Here is a 20,070-nt window from a genome sequence, read left to right as displayed (position 1 = left end):
TTTCCCTCCCTTTCTCCCATGGCTTCTGTTTCTCCAGGTTAATCTTATTAACTTAAGGTCTGGCGAAGTTCCGTTCAGGAAACCTGCCTTCGCTTTCCCCTTCTGCAGTTTCTTTTCATTTCCCATGATCACCTTCGGTTACTGTCCCTGTGAAGGCGCAGCAGCCTTTAATATGTTCACTTCACGTGGTATTTTACTCTTCCGAAAGACAAATGGAGCTCTGCTGCCCCAAATGGAGCTGTATCTCCCAAAATGACTGCACCATTCGGTTCAAGGATAGCTGTAGTCGTGTCCCACAGGGCGGCTCTCAAGTGCACATTTTTGCACACGTGCTGCAGTGCACGCAGGCATTTGGAATAATTCATGTGTGTTCCCTCAAACACATTTTAATATCTACGAATGGTGCTGTCACAATTCATACGGCATGGAGAGAAGATCAACATTTTAAATATAAATAATGTGTCAGGGCTAACCAAGTAATATTATTGTTCAATAAAGAGCTTCTACAGCAGTCAAGCAGGAGTAGGTGTATTTTTGTCTATAGGTGCTTCTATCAAAGTTGTAGTGAGTCATGGGCTTTTCCGGTTACATTAGTCAAAGAATGCATGTGCAAAAACATTTGGCAACAAGTAGACGTAGCAAGGATGGAAGCACCATGGCCAACTCCAGGGAATCTGGAGTATATTCAGACTGTTGCTGTTCCGGGGGTAGAATTCAATCACATGCTAGCAAATGCAGGTTGCACAATTAAAGGTGATGTGGCACTCTTGAACAGCAAACCCACTTACGCCAAAATAGTCTACTCTTTGCAGTAAGGAAAGTGATGGGGAAATGTACCAGAAAGTGTGGAGTAACCATTACTTGATGCAATGTGGTATATCCCGCTCGACAAGCATATCGGAATGAATGCTCAATAAACTCCCTAACCTCCCTACAAACCTTGTGCAAAGAATTCAGGATGAATGCTCAATAAACAGGTCATCTGGAAGCGATCCTGGGCAAACTGCCCTAAGCTCTGCCTTCAGTGGTCCCTTCTACATGGTTTTATGTAGTGGTGGGCAAATTAAAAAGGAGGCAGATCAAGCCAAGTCCCAGCAGCAAGAGGATGGATGCCCTGCTGGGACCCTGATCTTTCCCCCAGGGTCTCTTATATGGCACCTGGTCAGATATAACTGTACAAACCAAACTGATGTGCATGGAAATCGGAAGAATTTGCTGGTTCCTAAGTGTAACGTGCAATCTCTGTGTTGTTTCCTGCCACAACTCTCTTATCACCCTTGCTCATTTCTTTTCTCTGCACCAACGTCTACAATTCCAATTGTTCAGTGCACTACTAGTGTGAGTTTGTGAAGAATTTCACAAGCTGTGTAGTGCGGTGCACCATCTCTATGCACAGCCATACCTGTGTAATAGTTTTACTGGTGGGCAGGTGCTTGATGGGCACCTGTACTTACTGGGGAGAGAACATGACATCAAAATGCCAAACCACATTTTCCCTCCAGTAAATATGGATTTACCCTTTTCTGGTGGAAATCTGATAAACAATCAAAAAACAAAGCAAAAGTTTAATAATCCATTTGTGATATCTGAATGGTGTGTTTGAGATACCAAGTCCTTGTCCGGAAGCACCTTTTATCCCATGGTTTTCCTACAGTCAGCTCTGAATACTTCACATTTTCAATATGTATCCTTAAATAGCCTGAAAAAGAGAGCTATAATCCCTACTCACAGCCCGTGACTGTGAGTTTGGGAGAATGTTGCTCACATGGCCTTTTGCAGCACATATTTTTGTTTCATTCAGCTGTCAGTGAATAAAGTAAGCCTACTTTATGTAGGTGTTGGCATTTCCTTCGGGGAAGACGTAGGGGTGCTTCTTCCTGAAGACGTGCCCAACTCGGCTGCAGGGGATGATTTCTAAACTTCCGCCGCACATCCACACCCGGAATGAGATTTCTGTAAGAGAGGCTCATGTTCATCTTTTCAAAGTCTCATAGCAGGAAAGATTCCAGCTTTAGCCTTCATTTTACCCCTTTGCCACACCACGTCAGGCAAACCCACATACCAGAAAGAGCTTTCCTGGGCTCTCTGCCTTCTTAAGTGCATTTCAAAGCTTCTTACCATCAGTTTGACATTAACCTATTTGAAATCTCCTTGTAACGTTGTGGGTAATGATATCAAAATGGAAAGAAGCTGGCCTCTACACAGGTAGCCCCTTTATACAGAGTCCTGTTTACGTATCAGGAAGCCTCTTGTTGTTTCTTGCTCTTGTGCTGATTAGTGCAATCTGTAGTGCCCTCCACAACAGACCCACAGCTCATGGACAAAGGGTAAAAAATAGAATTTGGACTGGTTGCCAAACTACAAAGCATCAGAGCTGGTAGGTCCATAGTAGGGCACTCTGGGTACACAAGGTTCCATTCAATTCGGCCATATGTGTAGACTCAATACCAAGTTAGATGGCCCAGTAGTCTGACTGCAGACAGTTCTTCAAATAGAGAACTATCCCCAGTGAAGTTGGGCACATAGCCACCACCTTAAGCAAAATATACATCACGTGTGTGGTGATAAAAGGTTTCAGGGGGGGAGGCAAACAACAAGCAATTGGATGGGTTTATTGCAAAGTGGGAGCATCTGTTTGTACACATCCCTGGCAGAGCTGCTACATCTGCTAGGACATGGGGTCCTTTTTTCTTGCTAGCCGCACTCCCTGGAGGGGCTGAAGTCTTAAAGCCAGCTTAAAATCTGTATCCCTGACAACCCGGTGCCTCTCCACCCCTTTCAAGGCAGCAGTTGACTCCCTCTGATCTGTAACATTGTTGTGGCCAGAAGTAATTAAATAACAAACCACCCCCACCGCAAAGCCCAGTTTGAAAGAAACTTCCAGGCGTGAACAAGGAGAGATTACACAAACACTCCATTTTCCACTTCTTCTTAGGCAGTCCAGGAGCTGCCCACCAAGGGAGAGTAAACTGGCTACAGGCCCAAGTACCCTGTTGCCCTTGTCATCATTCCTTTATATCTTTGTGTCATCTAGAACAGGCACATCCAACTCCCTATAGACCACAATCTACTTCCAGCATAAAACAACCAGCAGTGATCTACCCATTGTCATTGGAAAGGGGAGGCCAAAGTTGTTCAGCTTTTTTAGAGGAGCCCAAAGTTGGTGAGCTTTTTTTGGGGGGTAATAATAATAATAATAATAATAATAATAATAATAATAATAATTTATTATTTATACCCCGCCCATCTGGCTGGGCCTCCCCAGCCACTCTGGGCAGCTTCCAAATAAATATTAAAATACTATAATACATCAGACATTAAAAGCTTCCCTAAACAGGGCTGCCTTCAGATGTCTTCTAAAAGTCTGGTAGTTGTTGTTCTCTTTGACATCTGGTGGGAGGGCGTTCCACAGGGAGGGCGCATAAGACACGTAAAACCAACACAGACGATAACAGGCAAATGCAGCAATGCAGGAAACTAAACTAGCAATCACGACCGCCCATTTCACGTAACAGACAAGCCGAGCAAGGACGGAGGGGGGGGCGGAGACTGTAACACAATGCTTTTTCCAACAAGCAATCGAAAGGGAGCGATCAGAAGGGAGCCTGAAGTTGGGAGGGAGCCTACAATCAACCGCAATTGACAGCGATCACTCGGGGATTGACCAGTAGATTGTGATCAACCTGTTGGGCATCACTGATCTAGGACATAACAAGGCTAACTCTGATCAACAAAGTGATAATGGGATTACAGTTTGTGGCTATCTTCTCCCTTCTCTGTCCTTGCACTGGTGTAGGTGTTACACAGAGAAACATACTCCAAATATCCTTTCACTTGGTCTGAAATCATCTTACATAGGAGCTGTAAACATGGTGCAGCAAGAGAGCAGATGGGTGGATGGATCTCTCTTGGAAAACCATGTGCACACAATCATGCTCATGCCTAGATTCAGTGCTTGTGAGATTGTTTTATTGACTTCAAGTGCTCCATGCGGACAACAAGCAGTTAACAACAAACAGAAGATCTCGTGTCAGGCCACAGATCATTGAGATTCCAGAACAGATGTTCCAACTCCACCCATGTGAGAGGCTCTCCCACAGCCACCATAAAATCGTCCCTGAGAAGAACAGCCCATTCTTTCTCCGCTTGGTGACACGTTAGTAAAATGCACTGCACTAATTAGAGGGATCCCACAGGAAAACCCTACCAGACATTTGGAATTAACTCTGACACGGACCATTTCTTTCTTTTAAAATGCCTCCAGTGGCTAAGGTCATGGCAAATCTGTGCACACCACATTTTACTACTCGGAGACTGTCTTTTTGCCAAGGGACCGCCTGCCTGCCTGCCCACGTGCCCTTTTTGCAAAGCTGATGATGGCATCAAAGAGATGATATAATATTTGCCTTTGCATTATGAACGAAAGGATGGTGCTGGTGGAAAAGCGAAGTTGGCACTTTAATAAAGGCACTGAAAAGAATTGAGCTCTTGTTTGCTTAGGTTTCTGGCAAATATTAAGTGGAACTTTTGAGTGATGGATGACCAAAAGAATGCAAACTCCCCTGCCTCTTGAATCTTGGCTAGCAAGGACGATGGTTGTTGTAGAGTGACAGGGACTCACCAAAATTCTCTCCACCCCAGATGTCCATCGCTGCATCGTATTTCCCAAGGTGGTTGAACCAGGCCTTGTCAATTACAAAAAGACCTCCTGCAATGATAGGAGTCCTGCATGGTTGGGGACAAAAGAAGACAGAGATTCTCACTTGGACTCCTTTGTAAGAGGGTTTGCATACACACACACAGGAGAAATCCACATCCTTGTTACCTGGCCCATGTGCATTTTTGATCTGTAAGTAGTCAGATACATGGCTTTTTAATTCCCAGGTATGAATATGGAAAATGTCCTGGAAGCAGGAAGGAGGAGGGATCTGAATGTACGAATGCTCCAGGTGGGACACAGTAGCAGGCACACAAACCCTGCCCCCAATATCCTTGTGGATGGCGTCATTCCCCAACCTTCTCAGGGTTGCATGGGAAAGGTCTATAGGGGCTTTCAACTTGCACGTGCTTGAATGCAGGTGAGGACCATGATAATGCAGTGCCCACAAGTGTATAGAGGAATCTAGTTGTGTTCAAGGGAACATGACTAGAAGCCCCCCTGCAGAGCTTTCCTGCACACCACAGAAAAGGGTACACCACACATAGGGACACTGGGGGGGGGGGGATTTGCATGGATGTCCCTGTTCCCACTTTCTTATGTGATTGGTCATATATGCCTGAGCACACCTATCGTCGGTTAGTATTCTGTTCATTTGAAAATCCACAAGCAGAGGCCAATGGGAGATAAAAGACTCTTGCAGCAGACAGCACAACCACTAATCCCGCATTGTGCATGCCCACAAACACCAGGCTGCACTGCACTAGCTAACGCCATTGTGTGTTTTTTTAAAAAAAGTGTATGCACCCAAATTCAAATGGCTAAAACTTCTTCTGGCTGCCTCTCTACAACTTTTTCAAACTCAGATTGCTTCCAGAGGCTACAGCCATTGAGGTAAATTCAGTTTGTTTGTTAAATCCCTCTGCACGTACTGTATCACGTTTCATTTATTTTTTGAGGAAAGAAAAAGCGCAATCCTATACATATCTACCCAGAAGTAAGTCCCACTGAGTTCAATGGGGCTCGCTTACAAGTAAGCATGTCCAGGATTGCATCCTAGCGGGATTCCTTCTATTCTATCTAATACCTGCACACAAAATAGACCACTCAATAAATCGTCATAATAAAATTTGAAACTTGTGTTTCAAAGAAGACTTGTTATTTGTATGTCAGTCAGAAGTGCTAATGCACTCATCAGCGCCACTCCTACAAGCCTGAAGTTTTCAGTCCTGATTGCAGGCTTCCACACCAAAAATGCACTTAGCACTCGGGGGTTATTTACATGGCATTATTTAACTGGGGTCTGTGCCTAGTTTTATCCTGCGAGGAGCCTCGTTTCAAGGAGAAAGTCACACTTTCTCAGAAGGACAAAGAGCTTTTAAGAAGCCCTTTGTAATCAGTTGGGTTTTGATTTGAAAACAGAGTTATTTGCCCCCCCCCTTTCCCTCCAGATCAGCTGGGAAGAAAAGGAAAGAAGTGGCACTGAGTGGGGCTGAGACTATGTGGCAAGCTGCTGTTAATTTTGCAGCTCGGATCCTACCCTCAGCAGCCTGGTTCATGCCTCAAAGAGCCTTTTCTCTTTGATGATTCTTCTGATGGTGGACTGTGATAAGGCAGAAATGGTGCTTTCTCTCCTGCAACGGGGCAGCGTCAAAATGTGGGGATGCCATGAGGCAAAAACGATGATCAAGAAGAACTGGGATGCAGGAATAAAGGGAAATGCTTGGAGCATCTATCTGGCCTAGAGCTCTGAGGATGCACTGCAGGTAGAGTTCCACTCTAGGATTAGGGAGGTCCCACATCTGAAGCTCAGCCTCAAAAAAATGGAATGTCTTGGACTAGCTTTTAGGGCACATATGAAAGATTATGTCTCTTATCATGATGGCCTGTTTCCTTTGTTCCTAGTTAGGGAAAGCGGTGGCAAACCATCATTATGCCATCTTTAAACGCATCATTATGCCATCTTTAAAACAATGTGTATTTAAGATGCATTTCAGCAAAGCATTGAATCGTAAATTGCTGTAACCTGCTTTGGGACCTGCTGGAGAAGGGTGAGTAATAAACAACAGCAACAACAATTCATTATTCATATGCTGCCCATCTGACTGGGTTGCCCCAGCCACTCTGGGCAGCCTCCAACACATTAAACACAGCAGGATATCAAACATTAAAAATATTAAAAACAAGCCCTACTTCTAATTTCTTATGGGTTAATATGCTTTGAGCCAAACTGTCATAGGACACATTTCTCAGTATGTATCAAATCAGTGGTGGGGAGACTTTTTCAGCCTGAAGACCTACATTCCCACACGGTGGGTGGGTCCAGAGACAAAGGGACTGGAGAAATAGGGCATTTGTTCAGTAAGCTGCAGTCCAGCTACACAAAACCTAGCTATTTCTACACACACACACACACACACACACACACACACACACAGCCCTATTCATCCAAGCAAGCAATCAGCACTAACACAGTTCCCAGCCAGGCAAAAAAAGCACATGAGCAATGTGCAGAGCAGACTACTGAGAGGGTGTAGTCTGGGGAGCCCCAAAGGCTGGGCAGAGAGATTCAGTGTGGTGTGGTGGTGAGAACGTTGGACTAAGACCCAGGAGACCAGGGTTCAAATCCCTACTCAGCCATGAAGCAACTCTCAGCCCCACCTACCTCACAGGGTTGTTGCGAGGATATTTGGGAGAAGAGGAGAGCCATATACACCACCTTGAATTCCTTGGAGGGAAAGTGGAATATCAAGAAGACGACGACAGAGAGGCCTCGGGAGCCACAGCTGGCTCTTGCGCCTAGGGTTCCCTACCACAGCATTAAAGCAAAGTATCTTTTGCCTCTCTTCCGCAGATCTGTGCTTGTCACCCCTGTTTTACCTTCTTCCTTGTCACTTACTTGATGGGCTCTGTGGGGTCTGTCCGCTTTGCCTTCTGCTCTGGAGAAAGTTGTTCCCATTTAAAATGCAGGCTCCAGTCAAACCCTAAATAGGAAGTGAACAGCGGGAACAAAGGAGTTAGAGATGGTGCTTCCAACTACGGACCCATCGTCGCCAAGCTGCTTTGCATCAATATCATTGCATGAGTTATGTTGATAATCAACACGGCGATTAGTCTTATCCAGGAGGGGATTTCACATCTTCCCATTGCCAAAGAAGAAAAGTCACAGCCTTAATATCCAGTCTATAGATCCTTTTGCGTTAGCTGTCAGGGACTGGACAGAGGAGGAACGGTGGAGACCGTCTCCCCAGGTTGAACCTTGCAGAGAAGAAGAAGACAGTATAGATTTACAAGAAGGGTTTGCAGGAGGTCACAGCTCAGAGAGAGATGAGGGGCAAATTTGGGAGACAATGGGAGAGGAGGAGGAGGAGGAGGGGAAGGCAGAGCTGGAGCAGCTGGCTGACACGTTACCACTAGAAAACATTCCAGACGCCCCTTCTCCCAGAATCTGGAGAGCATTGAAAGTAGGAGAGTAAAGGGCTTGGAGACAAATGGCCTCATTGTAAGGTGAGTGGTGCTGTTGACGATTGAGGAGAGAAGGGTGGTGGAGATTACTTGGAGCAATGCCATTATTCCAAGCGGCAGCATTTCTAAGCCTCTCTCTATGAATATGGAATAAAAGACATTGGTAAGACCTTCCTTGTCTATCCATTCCTGGCAGCCTACACTGCCCCGTTGCAGGAGAGAAAGCACTTGTTTAATACATCTTTATCTAATGAGAAAGAACTGTGAGATCTGTGGTAGCTTACACATTAGAAGTGGCTCGCTGGGTGGAGCAGGGCTGCTATGCTGACTTTCTAGCAAGCGAGTCGCTGTTGCTTACAGGGGAAGGATGAGATGACAGGGAGGCTGGTGCAGTGGAAAGGTGGCAGAGCCAATCTAGTTGGTGCTATCCTGACCTCCTTGTCACCTCCTTGCCCCCATCCCTATTAGAAGTAGCATCCCATCTGCCGAGAAGCTCACGTACAAATTCCACCTCACCTGGTCGGAAGTTTCTGTCACACACAGCAGTTGGTATATTTCTCTTTCTCTCCCCAGCTGTACATCAGCCTCACTTTATTACACACAGACTATTAAAAGGAGCCCAAATGCAGTGGTGGGTTTCAAGGAGAATTTAACTGATTAGCAATGAAACTGGTTTTTCAAAAACCCAGCATGGATTTTGCAAGAAAACCAAAGCCGTCTTGGGTCATACAGACTCCATTAAGAACATGAGCTCCGTTGGATCAGGCCAGAGTTCAGCACCTGTTCTCCCAGCAGCCAACCAGATGCCTATTATTATAGTAGTAGTAGTAGTGGTAGTAGTAGTAGTAGTAGTAGTAGTAGCTTGTAATCAAAGTCCCCAAGGGACTTACATTTGAAAACATAAACCAAAACGCATTATACTATTAAAATTTCACATAAAACTTTAACGTTCTTACACAAACACCTACAAATATCCATTTCCTACTGTAAATTCCCTGCAAGTTTTTTTCCCCCAGAGACATGCTGTCTCTCATTCTGGAGGTGGAATGTGAATAGTAGCCCCTGAAAGCTTCCCTCCCCCCCCCTTCGAGAATAACATACTGTCAGAGCCACCCGTCTGGTCCCAGCTCACAAGAGACCCAATTCCAATCCGGTTTATTTACAGAAAGTCTTTATTGAAGATCATGGTTGCGTTTACATTCCATCTTTGTGACTCTACGTCTGTACCGTTAGATCGCTGAAGTACCCTCTGAATCTGTCCCGCCTCGGCACCAATTTAAGAGGCTTGTGCTGGACCACCTCTTCCTCTCCTTCCTTTTCCGCAGGGTCTTTCTGCCCCCCTGGGTTCCCCCTCGCCGGGACTCGCCCGAGGCTGAATCCTCTGACGCCTCCGCCCCCCTCCTTCTCGCTTTGGGGCCGGGCTCCTCCCCAGGGCTCTCCTCACTTCCGCGCGCCTCTACATTTGAACTTGGCGCGCGTACGTTGCTTCTGACCTTTCTCTCGACCGCTACACTGCTCCCGGTGCTACTCTCCACCCCTTCCGGCTGAGCGTCCTGCTCCGATTTTCTCCCCCTGTCTCCTTCACGCTCTGCTCCCTCTGACACCCTGGTAACTCCACCCCCTTCACTCCGTTCCGGCTGAGAAGCTGGCTCCTGTGTCCTACTCCTACTGAGGCTTCTCCCTTCGCTCCCCTGTTCCTCCCTGCTTCCCCCTTGGTCCCCCTTTGGTCTGACCAGGGGGGCTCCCTTCTGGGAGTCTTCTGACTCACTGGACAAACTCATGGACGATCTTTGGTCATCGTCATCCTCCTCCTCATCTCTCTGGGATTCTTCCCCCTCGCTCTCTGTCTCCTCCCCCATCTGCTCTTCTCTCCCTGAAACCCTGACACATACGAATAATTCAGCAAGTCTAAATTCCCTTTAATGACAACCAGGTTGGTGGCTTTCATTACGTCTTGCAGTAGCAAGCAATGCAAGTACATAAATATAACACTTGTACTCCACATTTCACTCAGGACTTCCTGCATTGCAGGGGATTGGACTTGATGACCTTCAGGGTCCCTTCCAACCCGACAATTCTATGTTTCTATACTTCTTATTCCCCTCTAGTGACTTTGCTCATGCACTTGCCTGAACCAGGCATAGCAAGCACGGTACCCCACCTGCTAATATCTCATATGCACCAGTTAGCGTGTTAGTGGCCCCTGGCCTAAACATTTACCTGTGTACAGGTGACTGCAGACTCACCTCCTCTCAGATCTGAAGAAGCTGCCACATAAGCAAAAGTGTCCAGGTTGATGATATCAATAACTGGACTCACCACGTGCTTTGGGTCCTGATAACAAAGATGAAAGTACAATAAATATATTTGTGTATTACATTTACGCTGCAAGGGTATTGCATTTCCCAGTCCTGGAAGGCATTAAAAGTTGTACTTGGGAAAATGGGACTTTCCCTGCAATTTGCCAGAAGGCTGTGAAAGGAGGGAAGAGAATACCAACATCCCAACCCAATAAAATGAAGGATCAGATGCAGAAGAACTTTTTTCAGCTCACAACAGATTGGTTCGATTCTATTAAACCTTTTTTTTTTTTTTACACTGTGCTTTTGAGATTAGTGCACTTTGTTTCTTCATGAGTATCACAGGATATTGTGGATATTGCACTGGGTAATGTTTGCGATGTTGCAAACAAAGAGCAACACTCTCTCCATCTTTGCCAATTTGAGGGTGGAGCTGTCCTATTCTACAGCAAGTCTTGCCACCTCTCCGTCATCACACAAAGAGAGGACAGAATACTCTGGTACCTAACTGAGCCCTTTTGGAGTATCGTTTCAGGGAAGTGGTGCCATTGGAGCCCACTTTCATTCAGAAAGAATGAGAATCATCCAAAACATGCTGACAAAAAAGTCAGAAGTGTCGAAGAAACAAACGGGATGGTTGTTTTCACTGCAGAAGGAATTTCTGTTCATAGAGAAATTCCCAGAAGATGCCAGTTTATTTCTTTTAATTAGCTGAAAAGTTTTCTTTTAAATAGAAAAAATGCTATGGGCCTGGTCAGGCACTTCCCTCAGCTAATTCTTATGCTGCTGTAGAGACGCAAGAGCCTCTAGGTGTACTTTAGGGTCCCAAATGGGGGGGGGGGTGATTTGTGGAAAGCAAACAAACACCTGCATTTAGGGGCACAGATTCCATATAATGCCTAGGTAGGGCCAGCCCAGAATGTTTTGCCGCCTGGGGCAAAACAGGCAATGTCCCGTTGTCCTGAAAAGGAGCAAGCAGTGTGTGTGTGTGTGTGTGTGTGTGTGTGTAAGTGGTAGAAGCTGACAAGTGCAGGAGGTAGAGAGTCGTGTGCTCCTTGGAGGCTGGGTCTGCCACCTGAGGCGACTTCCTTACTGTGCCTAATGGCCCTGGTATTATGAGGCTGTTCTGGCATTATGAGCAGAAGGCCTTGGCTCATCATCTGTGCCTTTAAGGAATTCCTTCCTACCAGCATTATTGGAGAGGGGCAGGATCTAGCCAAGTGGAAGAGGCTCCCAGTATGCTCCGATAAAGTCCATTGGAAAGGCAACAAGAAAGGAAAGCGGCAAGGAGGTAAAATACGTGAAGAAACTTATTATGTCTTTTCTGAGGGCTGGGGCACCACCTCCCATGTCAATCAACCTCTCCTAAATCCATTGTTGAGCAGTTCCTTTGTACAGGAAGAGAAGCTTTTATTTTTATTGCAAGGGGAGTTGCAAATACTTGGCCGAATAATTTAACACCTCCAAGCAAACTCACCCCTTTGAAACCTGCTTCCTTAATATTTCTCTGCTGGCTGTCAGTAGACAAACCGAAGGGAAGCAGCTGAAGAGCATGCAGCCCATAAAGTCAGCAATGAGGAAAGGCAAAATCACTGCTAAAGTTCAATGCAAGCCAGTGGGGAAATCCTATTGAACTCAATGGGACTTACTTCTGAGTTAGGAAAAGCTTAGAACGGCACTATCAACAGTACAAGAGAATCTCTCCTCACTCCCACATCTGGCAATTGCTGTAGCTTTTCCAATTGTGAGAAAAGAGTTCGAAAGAATTAGATTTGACTGTTACATTTATATAACACCCAGGCAACTGTGTGGCTAACATACACCATAAGACCAATAAATACAATTTTTTTCTCTTTTTTCTTTTATCTTTCAAAAGCACATTAAAACAATAAATAAACTACAAAGAAGTCAGGCAACCTCCCCACCCCACAAAACCCCACCTAAAATTATCATAAAACTCAGCAGCTAAAAAAGCAATATTTGGTTCTTATTGCTCAATTAATATATAGTCATGGGTGGAAGAGGAGGGCCCAAATATCTATCAGGGTAGTGGTACAGCAAAATTTTGTCAGCTCTGAATGGCCTTTTCCTTTCTATTTCTTTATTTGTTTTGTTTTGTTTTTTTAAAAATAGCCCAGACTCCAGTTATAGCTCAAAGCTTCAAGTTCTTCTCCCTATGAGACCAAATCCCTTTCCACAGGTATGCAGCTGACTGAACACTGTTGGGAATCAGCTCTTGCAAAAAGAAGCTGGGCGTGAAAATTCTCTTAATTATGCTGTGGTGCAGACATCCGGTAGCCCCTAAAACTGTGTCTGGCACATGGCTTGATGAAGAGAGACAAAAACCTAATTTCCAAGAAGGTTTGAGCCCTGGAATGCCTCAATTAAACAGTGCAAACTGAAAGGAAAATAGGGAGCTGCCTTATACTACCGACTAGTCCATTTAGTTTAGCATCAGATATTCTGGCTGGCAGGGACACGGGTAGCGCTGTGGGTTAAACCACAGAGTCTAGGACTTGCCGATCAGAAGATCGGCGGTTCGAATGGGGTGAGCTGCCATTGCTCAGTCCCTGCTCCTGCCAACCTAGCAGTTCAAAAGCACGTCAAAGTGCAAGTAGATAAATAGGTACTGCTCCGGCGGGAAGGTAAACGGCGTTTCCATGCACTGCTCTGGTTCGCCAGAAGCAGCTGAGTCATGCTGACCACATGACCCGGAATATGTACACCGGCTCCCTCAGCCAATAAAGTGAGATGAGGGCCGCAACCCCAGAGTCGGTCATGACTGGACCTAATGGTCAGGAGTCCCTTTACCTGACTTGGCTGGCAATTGCTCTCCAGGATCTCAGAAAGAGGTCTTCACCTTTACCTTCTGCTACTACCAGTATTATGGGATGCCTGGGGTTTAACCTAGAATCTAGGTTAACCTAGAGTCTCACCACTCTATTCTGATACTCACTTGGGATTAAAACACAGCAAGATCAAAAAGGAAGGCATTGAATTTATTCCCAAACCTGACTGTGGACCACCGATGGCCCATGAGCTTCATTTGGGTAAGCCACAGCATGTCTGTAGATCTGTGGTTGACGATGGGAGATGGCACATCCATACCACGAAACACCAATATTCATTTTAAATTAATAATAATAATAATAATTTATTATTTATACCCCGCCCATCTGGCTGAGTTTCCCCAGCCACTCTGGGCGGCTCCCAATCAGTGTTAAAAACAGTACAGCATTACATATTAAAAACTTCCCTGAACAGGGCTGCCTTAAGATGTTTTCTGAATGTCAGGTAATTCTTTATCTCTTTGACATCTGATGAGAGGGCGTTCCACAGGGCGGGCGCCACTACCGAGAAGGCCCTCTGTCTGGTTCCCTGTAGCCTCACTTCTCGCAATGAGGGAACCGCCAGAAGGCCCTCGGCGCTGGATCTCAGTGTCCGGGCTGAACGATGGGGGTGGAGACGCTCCTTCAGGTATACAGGACCGAGGCCGTTTAGGACTTTAAAGGTCAGCACCAACACTTTGAATCGTGCTCGGAAACGTACTGGGAGCCAGTGCAGATCTCTCAGAACCGGTGTTATGTGGTCCCGGCGGCTACTCCCAGTCACCAGTCTAGCTGCTGCATTCTGGATTAATTGCAGTTTCCGGGTCACCTTCAAAGGTAGCCCCACGTAGAGCGCGTTGCAGTAGTCCAAGCGTGAGATAACTAGAGCATGCACCACTCTGGCGAGACAGTCCGCGGAGAGGTAGGGTCTTAGCCTGCGTACCAGGTGGAGCTGGTAGACAGCTGCCCTGGACACAGAGTTAACCTGCGCCTCCATGGACAGCTGTGAGTCCAAAATGACTCCCAGGCTGCGCACCTGGTCCTTCAGGGGCACAGTTACCCCATTAAGGACCAGGGAATCCTCCACACCTGCCCGCCTCCTGTCCCCCAAAAACAGTACTTCTGTCTTGTCAGGATTCAACCTCAATCTGTTAGCCGCCATCCAACCTCCAACCGCCTCCAGGCACTCACACAGGACCTTCACCGCCTTCACTGGTTCTGAGAGATCTGTATTCCTATTGCTTTTTGATTTCTTATATTCTATCCTATTGCATTTACAATTTGAATTCTATGGAACTACAATGGCTAAGATAAAAAAGTCATTAAGTGGTTGGCCAGCAAGTCCTCAGTAATTTTCAAGTAGTTCTTGGAGGGGGGGACGTTTGGGAACTACTGAAATATTGTGCTTAATACATAAGACTGAAATGATCTTGAATGTCTATAATATCTACTCTCTGAGCATTTTTTTTGTAATTTATGGGCTCTGCTGTGGTGGTGGTAGAATCATGGGGCTAAAATAGATGCAAAGATTATATAGATCACATAAGAAGGCAGCAAATAGCTTCAGCCTGAGGCTGGAAGTGCCTTATGTTTTCTTCATAAACTCTCCCCACCCCCAGTATAAAACTAACCTACAGCTAACCCACACAATCTTTTAAAGTTTAAATAACTCTAATTACCATAAAAAAGTTATTCTCTTAAAATTAATTCCCCTACAGCAGGAGTTATTCTCCTACAACTATATTTATTCTCTGACAATTAATTCGAATAATTTTAACATATATTAGAAGATAAGGTTGAGTCTTTATAGCAAGCCCATTATAGCAGGAATAAAAGATAACCGAAGAAAGTATAATCAAGGAAGGAAGGAAATAAATCCAAAATGGGTTGTGAAAGATATCTTCTACTACCAGTGTTGTATAAAAAGCGCAGAGGAAGAGAGGAACAGTATATATATTTTATTCCAAATCTTGGCTCGAGCTGATAGCAATGTTTATAGGCAACTTTTACTGTGGGATCTGGGATGTTTAGGTAAAAGCTTCCCAGTTGGTGTTCGGGTAAGAATTATTGGATGTGTAGAGACAGTACCGACTCTCCTGAATCACTTATATATTTTAAAAAACCAGCCCTCTCTGTCAAAACCCTGGAGAAGTCAAAGGCACAGTGGTACTTGGTACTCAAACGGCTTGGCTCCCGAACAAATCGGTTCCCAAACACCACAAACTCGTAAGTGTTCCGGTTTGTGGACATTTTTTGGATGCTGGATGTCTGACTCCCGGAACGGATTAAGTTCGAGAACCAAGGTACCACTGTATTCTCATTCTTCCTCTCCTGCATATATACAGAGCCTGATCCATACAGAAGAGAGTCCCACCAAGAGAGGCCAGGAATTGATCCATGCAATGCAGTGCTGTACCATGGAGTCAGGGCCGTCTTACCCATAGGCGCTAGGGGTGCAGGGCACCCGGTCGCCGGGCTCTTAGGGGTGCCAGGCCAAAAGTCCAGGGCCTGAGAGTTGAATCCGGGGAAGAACCCGCCTGTCGGTTGGAGCGCCACAGCCGGCTCTTCTGCTGCTCTGTGCCATGAGTTTGGGGGTGACCGAGCCAGCGAGACACTGAGGCGGCTGGCCGGCTCTGCCCTCCTGCATGCCTGGGACTGAGCAATCGGGGGGGTGTATCTTTGCACCCTGGTGCTGAAGACAGCCCTGCACGGAGTCACAACCCTTCCACTGCACCACTGGTATGTTAATGATATTCATGGAATGGGCCAGTATATATAACAGATATATTTAATGATGCATATGGAGAAGGGCTGTAGCTCAGTGGCAGTGCATCCTCTTTGCATGAAGACGGCCCCAGGTTCAATCTTAGGCAACCCCAGGGAGGGACTGGGAAGACTCCTTGTCTGATGCCATGGCAAGTTAGAGCTAGACAGGCTAATAGTCTGACTTGGAGTAAAGCAGCTCCTTATGTTCTCTGCAGCTCAGTCTGTGGCTTCGATATCCTGCAAGAAACCAACAGCAACTAACGTGCTTGAGGTTCTCTCCAAGGAGAGAGGTTGGAGGAGATGGAAGTTCAAGTCCTACACTGATAAGGGCTTCCCAATCTATATAGATCTGGCCTTAGATTTCCTGAAATCCATTCAGCTGCCACTTCAGCAGTAATCACCCCCAGAGAAAAGGTGCACAAGAAGTTGTTCCGCTGTGAAGGAAAGGGCAGCACAACTAACCTCCTTGATTCTCTTTTGCAACGTTACCTGGTTCTAATCTACCAACAAAAAGGCCCCCAAATGCTCAAGTATTATCTAGCTTTACAGGCTTGTGATTGCCCCAGATAATAGTCATCAATGCTGGAGCAACAATATTCAGATAGCTGAGGGCGGAGAAGAGGAAGTAATGAAGAAAGAAGAGGTTGCTTAGCATCTTTCCTTCAAGCTGGATACATGCAAAACTATATAGTTTCATGTTCCACTCCCCACCATCTCTCTTCAAACGGGAAAAACAGGAGTGGTGTGTGTGTGTGTGTGTGTGTGTGTGTGTGTGTGTGTGTGGATAGTGGAACATCGCCATCCATTGGCTCATTACCATGACATTAACAAAAGCCTGTTTTCAGGTGATGAAGATTGATTCCTTCTGTAAAAACGCCTTGGGCCTTGTAATTACATTTTAGGGGAAAGTTATTTGGCTAAAACAAATTGGTAATGGTAGACACATCAGCTCTCCAAGTAAAAACAAGACATGCATGCAGAGGCACAAATCCGTACCTGCGCTAAAGAAAGTGGAATTCCCCTGCAAGCTAACACTTCTGCTTTGTAATGCTCTCCCAGTTACAGATAATGGACATCCCCCTTATCTGACACAAATTCATTTAGTCAAAGCCGCTCATTTCCACAAACAAATGCGCTCCCAAGTGCTGCTTCTGCCTCCATTATCTATTCATTTCTGGGTGGTTATTTTGAGCTCTCTTGGACTGAAGGACTTGAGTCCTGACATCCGCCCCTAGCTGCCCCCTCCAGCACCAGAAGTAACTGTCAAGAGGGACTGAGGCCTCTCCTTCCATACATCAGGTGGATGGTGGCTCCTGGCTCCTTTATTAATGGCTGAGAGGCCAAGAGAGATGCTGGAGAAGGGGATAACATTGACACCTTTCCTGAGGTCTCCTGTGTTCCCATTGCTGCTGCCGAATTGCATAAAATAAGGTCTCTGTAGAAGTGGAGTGCTGAGACACAGCCATGGGAGAAAATCATTTTGGTTTATCATGATTCTCGCTTCCCCAAACAATACGTTTAGGGAAGCTTTTAGTATTTGATTAATTATTGTATTTTAATATTTTGTCGGAAGCTGCCCAGAGTGGCTGGGGAAACCCAGCCAGATGGGCGGGGTATAAATAATAATAAATTGTTGTTGTTGTTTGCAATCCAAAACAAATCTATCCTGCAAAATTTGCAGGGTTCTGAATGTAGTGGTGTAGTTCTCCATCTGAAAAAAGGTGTATGTTAGGTGAAAGTGTGCTTAAAAATGCAAATATTAGTGAAGATAACATAAAATGCATTGTATTAGGGGAAAATGTGTATATTAGGAAAAATACAAAAATGTGTGTATGTGCATTCAAAAGGCTGGCAAGCTATTGTGAGGAACTTTTCTTTTTTTAAGAGCAAACTGAAGTAAAATGTGGAAAGAAACCAAAAGTGACGGATTTTGTAGTGGTTAGAGTAGGGCCTGGATGACCAGGGTTCGATTCTCCACTTGGACCAGAAGCTCACTGGCTAAACTTGGGCCAGTCACTCTCTCTCTCTCTCTCTCTCTCTCTCTCTCTCTCTCTGTCTAACCTACCTTCACAGGGTTGTTGTGAGAATGGGATGAGGAGGGAAGTAACCCATTCATGCCCCTTTGACCTCCTTGGATGGAAAAGTGGGATATAAGTGCAACGAACGAGTAAATGAATGAATACTTGCACTTCACTGAACAGGACCCCCTTCTACCAGGTCCTAAACGGAGGCTGCAAGCTTCTCCCATACGGGATTCAGCTCCACGAACAGCAGAGCTCTATGCAGATGCAGCCAGGCAATCCAAGCATCAACAAAACCTCAAGGAGACCCTGTCACCTCGCGTATCCATCAGAGAAATATGTATCTGTCATGTGTACTTTGCCCGAGAGACACTTTTCTTTTAAAGTGTCTTTGGGGTTTGATGCCCAGCGTTAATTTACTATTCCATTACACCCTCCCCTGCTTACACACACAAAGACACGAGTACACTTTGCTTCTTGGACGCTTGCCATGCGTTAGAAATCTGGCTAAACAGATGTTTTGCTGAATGAAAAATGGAAAGTGACATGATGCAGGTTGCGGGGGGGCGGGGGGGGGCAGTTGCTGATTCAAATGCATTCTGGGTTCTTGATCTCTTTGAAGCGCAGAAGTTTATTAAGCCGAAATGGACTGTTTCCTGCAAGCCACAAATTAAGAGAAGACCATTAATCTTTGGAATGGGAGGAAGAAGAGCGTGGCAGGCAAAAATGAGTCGCCTTTCCAGCACCAGGCTGAAGGTGGCAGCATTAACATTTAATACAGTTGAACAAACACGGTTTGACACTGGCAAAAAAAAAGAAAAAAAAGAGACGGGGTGTAATTTTCGCCTGGAAGTAAGATAGCGCAGGTGTGAGACTTCCCCACCTTTAAGGTGGGAAATGTGGGCATAGGAAAAGAAAAGAAATATCTATTTTACATGCACACAACCGTTCATCTGTCCCATCAACATTTACTCAAGGACCTGAAAAAAAGGCAAAGTGGAACAAAGTAGTTTTGAAAGGCTACAAATGTACATCTAAGGCATATGGCCCCTTGATCTCCTCACATGACGGTCCCTTTGTTTATTTCCAGTCCACACTGGAAATGAAATTAAAGCGCTCAGCATCTCAAATAAAATGAGCTGGGTTGCAAAAGCTATTAACTAAGTGATGTGCTCTTCAGGAAAGAGAGGCAGGTACAGTGGTACCTCGGGTTACAGACACCTCGGGTTACAGACGCTTCAGGTTACAGACCCTGCTAACCCAGAAATAGTACCTCGGGTTAAGAACTTTGCTTCAGGATGAGAACCGAAATCGTGGGGTGGCAGCGGGAGGACCCCTTAGCTAAAGTGGTACCTCAGGTTAAGAACAGTTTCAGGTTAAGAACAGACCTCCAGAACAAATTAAGTTCTTAACCTGAGGTACCCCACTCTCACCCTAACCCTAACCCTAACTCCCACGTCATCCTAGGGTGGAGAACAGCAGGCCAAGCATGTGTGCCATTTGTGTGTGTGAATTGGGCTGATACTGGAAGCTGGGGACACAGAGACATGTTTGCTCTGTTTTGGACTTGAGGCTCCCCTGTACACCTAACGAGGAAGCAAGGGGTGGGAAAGCTGTGAGCCTCTTCATCCTATGCACAGGTTGTGTATGTGTAAATAAAACCATATATCTTTAAAGTCTCCACTGGCTTTCGTTCCAAGGAAACTGGACCCTGGGGAAGAGTGCTTGGAACTTCTGGAGTCTCTCACTGCTGGGAAATTGGGATAGCGCATAGCAATATAACTGCTGTATGAGAGGCACGCATGCCTGGCTTTTTTTCACTTCACAACCACGCATCAAGCTGACTGGCTGATTTTTTTAAAGGCTCCCTGTTTGCCTCAGACTCCCTTTCTCTTTGCCTATACGAGGCAGGCGTTCTGTGCTCTGGACCTTGAGACTGCTTACTTTTGCACTCATCCTCCCACAAATCCTGTACCACTTTTTGGGGATGCGTGTGTGGAATCTGTGACACTACAAAGCAGGTTCCTCATTGA

The 20,070-nt window shown here is 45.7% G+C and overlaps 1 protein-coding gene across 1 annotated transcript in view; it reads right to left on the bottom strand.

Annotated features, from left to right (window-relative positions):
- GALNT14 (polypeptide N-acetylgalactosaminyltransferase 14) overlaps positions 1-20,070 on the bottom strand; it is a 205,675-nt gene that overhangs the window by 16,134 nt on the left and 169,471 nt on the right. The window contains exons 7-10 of the mRNA XM_081904102.1: positions 10,369-10,456; positions 7,557-7,641; positions 4,622-4,725; positions 1,827-1,953 (exon numbers count right to left, since the gene is read on the bottom strand). Of these exons, the coding sequence (XP_081760228.1) occupies positions 1,827-1,953; positions 4,622-4,725; positions 7,557-7,641; positions 10,369-10,456 (404 nt within the window). The remainder of the gene's footprint in view (positions 1-1,826; positions 1,954-4,621; positions 4,726-7,556; positions 7,642-10,368; positions 10,457-20,070) is intronic.

Source organism: Podarcis melisellensis, assembly GCF_964234715.1.
Source record: "Podarcis melisellensis genome assembly, chromosome: 3".
NCBI classification, from domain to species: Eukaryota; Metazoa; Chordata; class Lepidosauria; order Squamata; family Lacertidae; genus Podarcis; species Podarcis melisellensis.
This window is presented reverse-complemented; position numbering and strand designations above follow the sequence as displayed.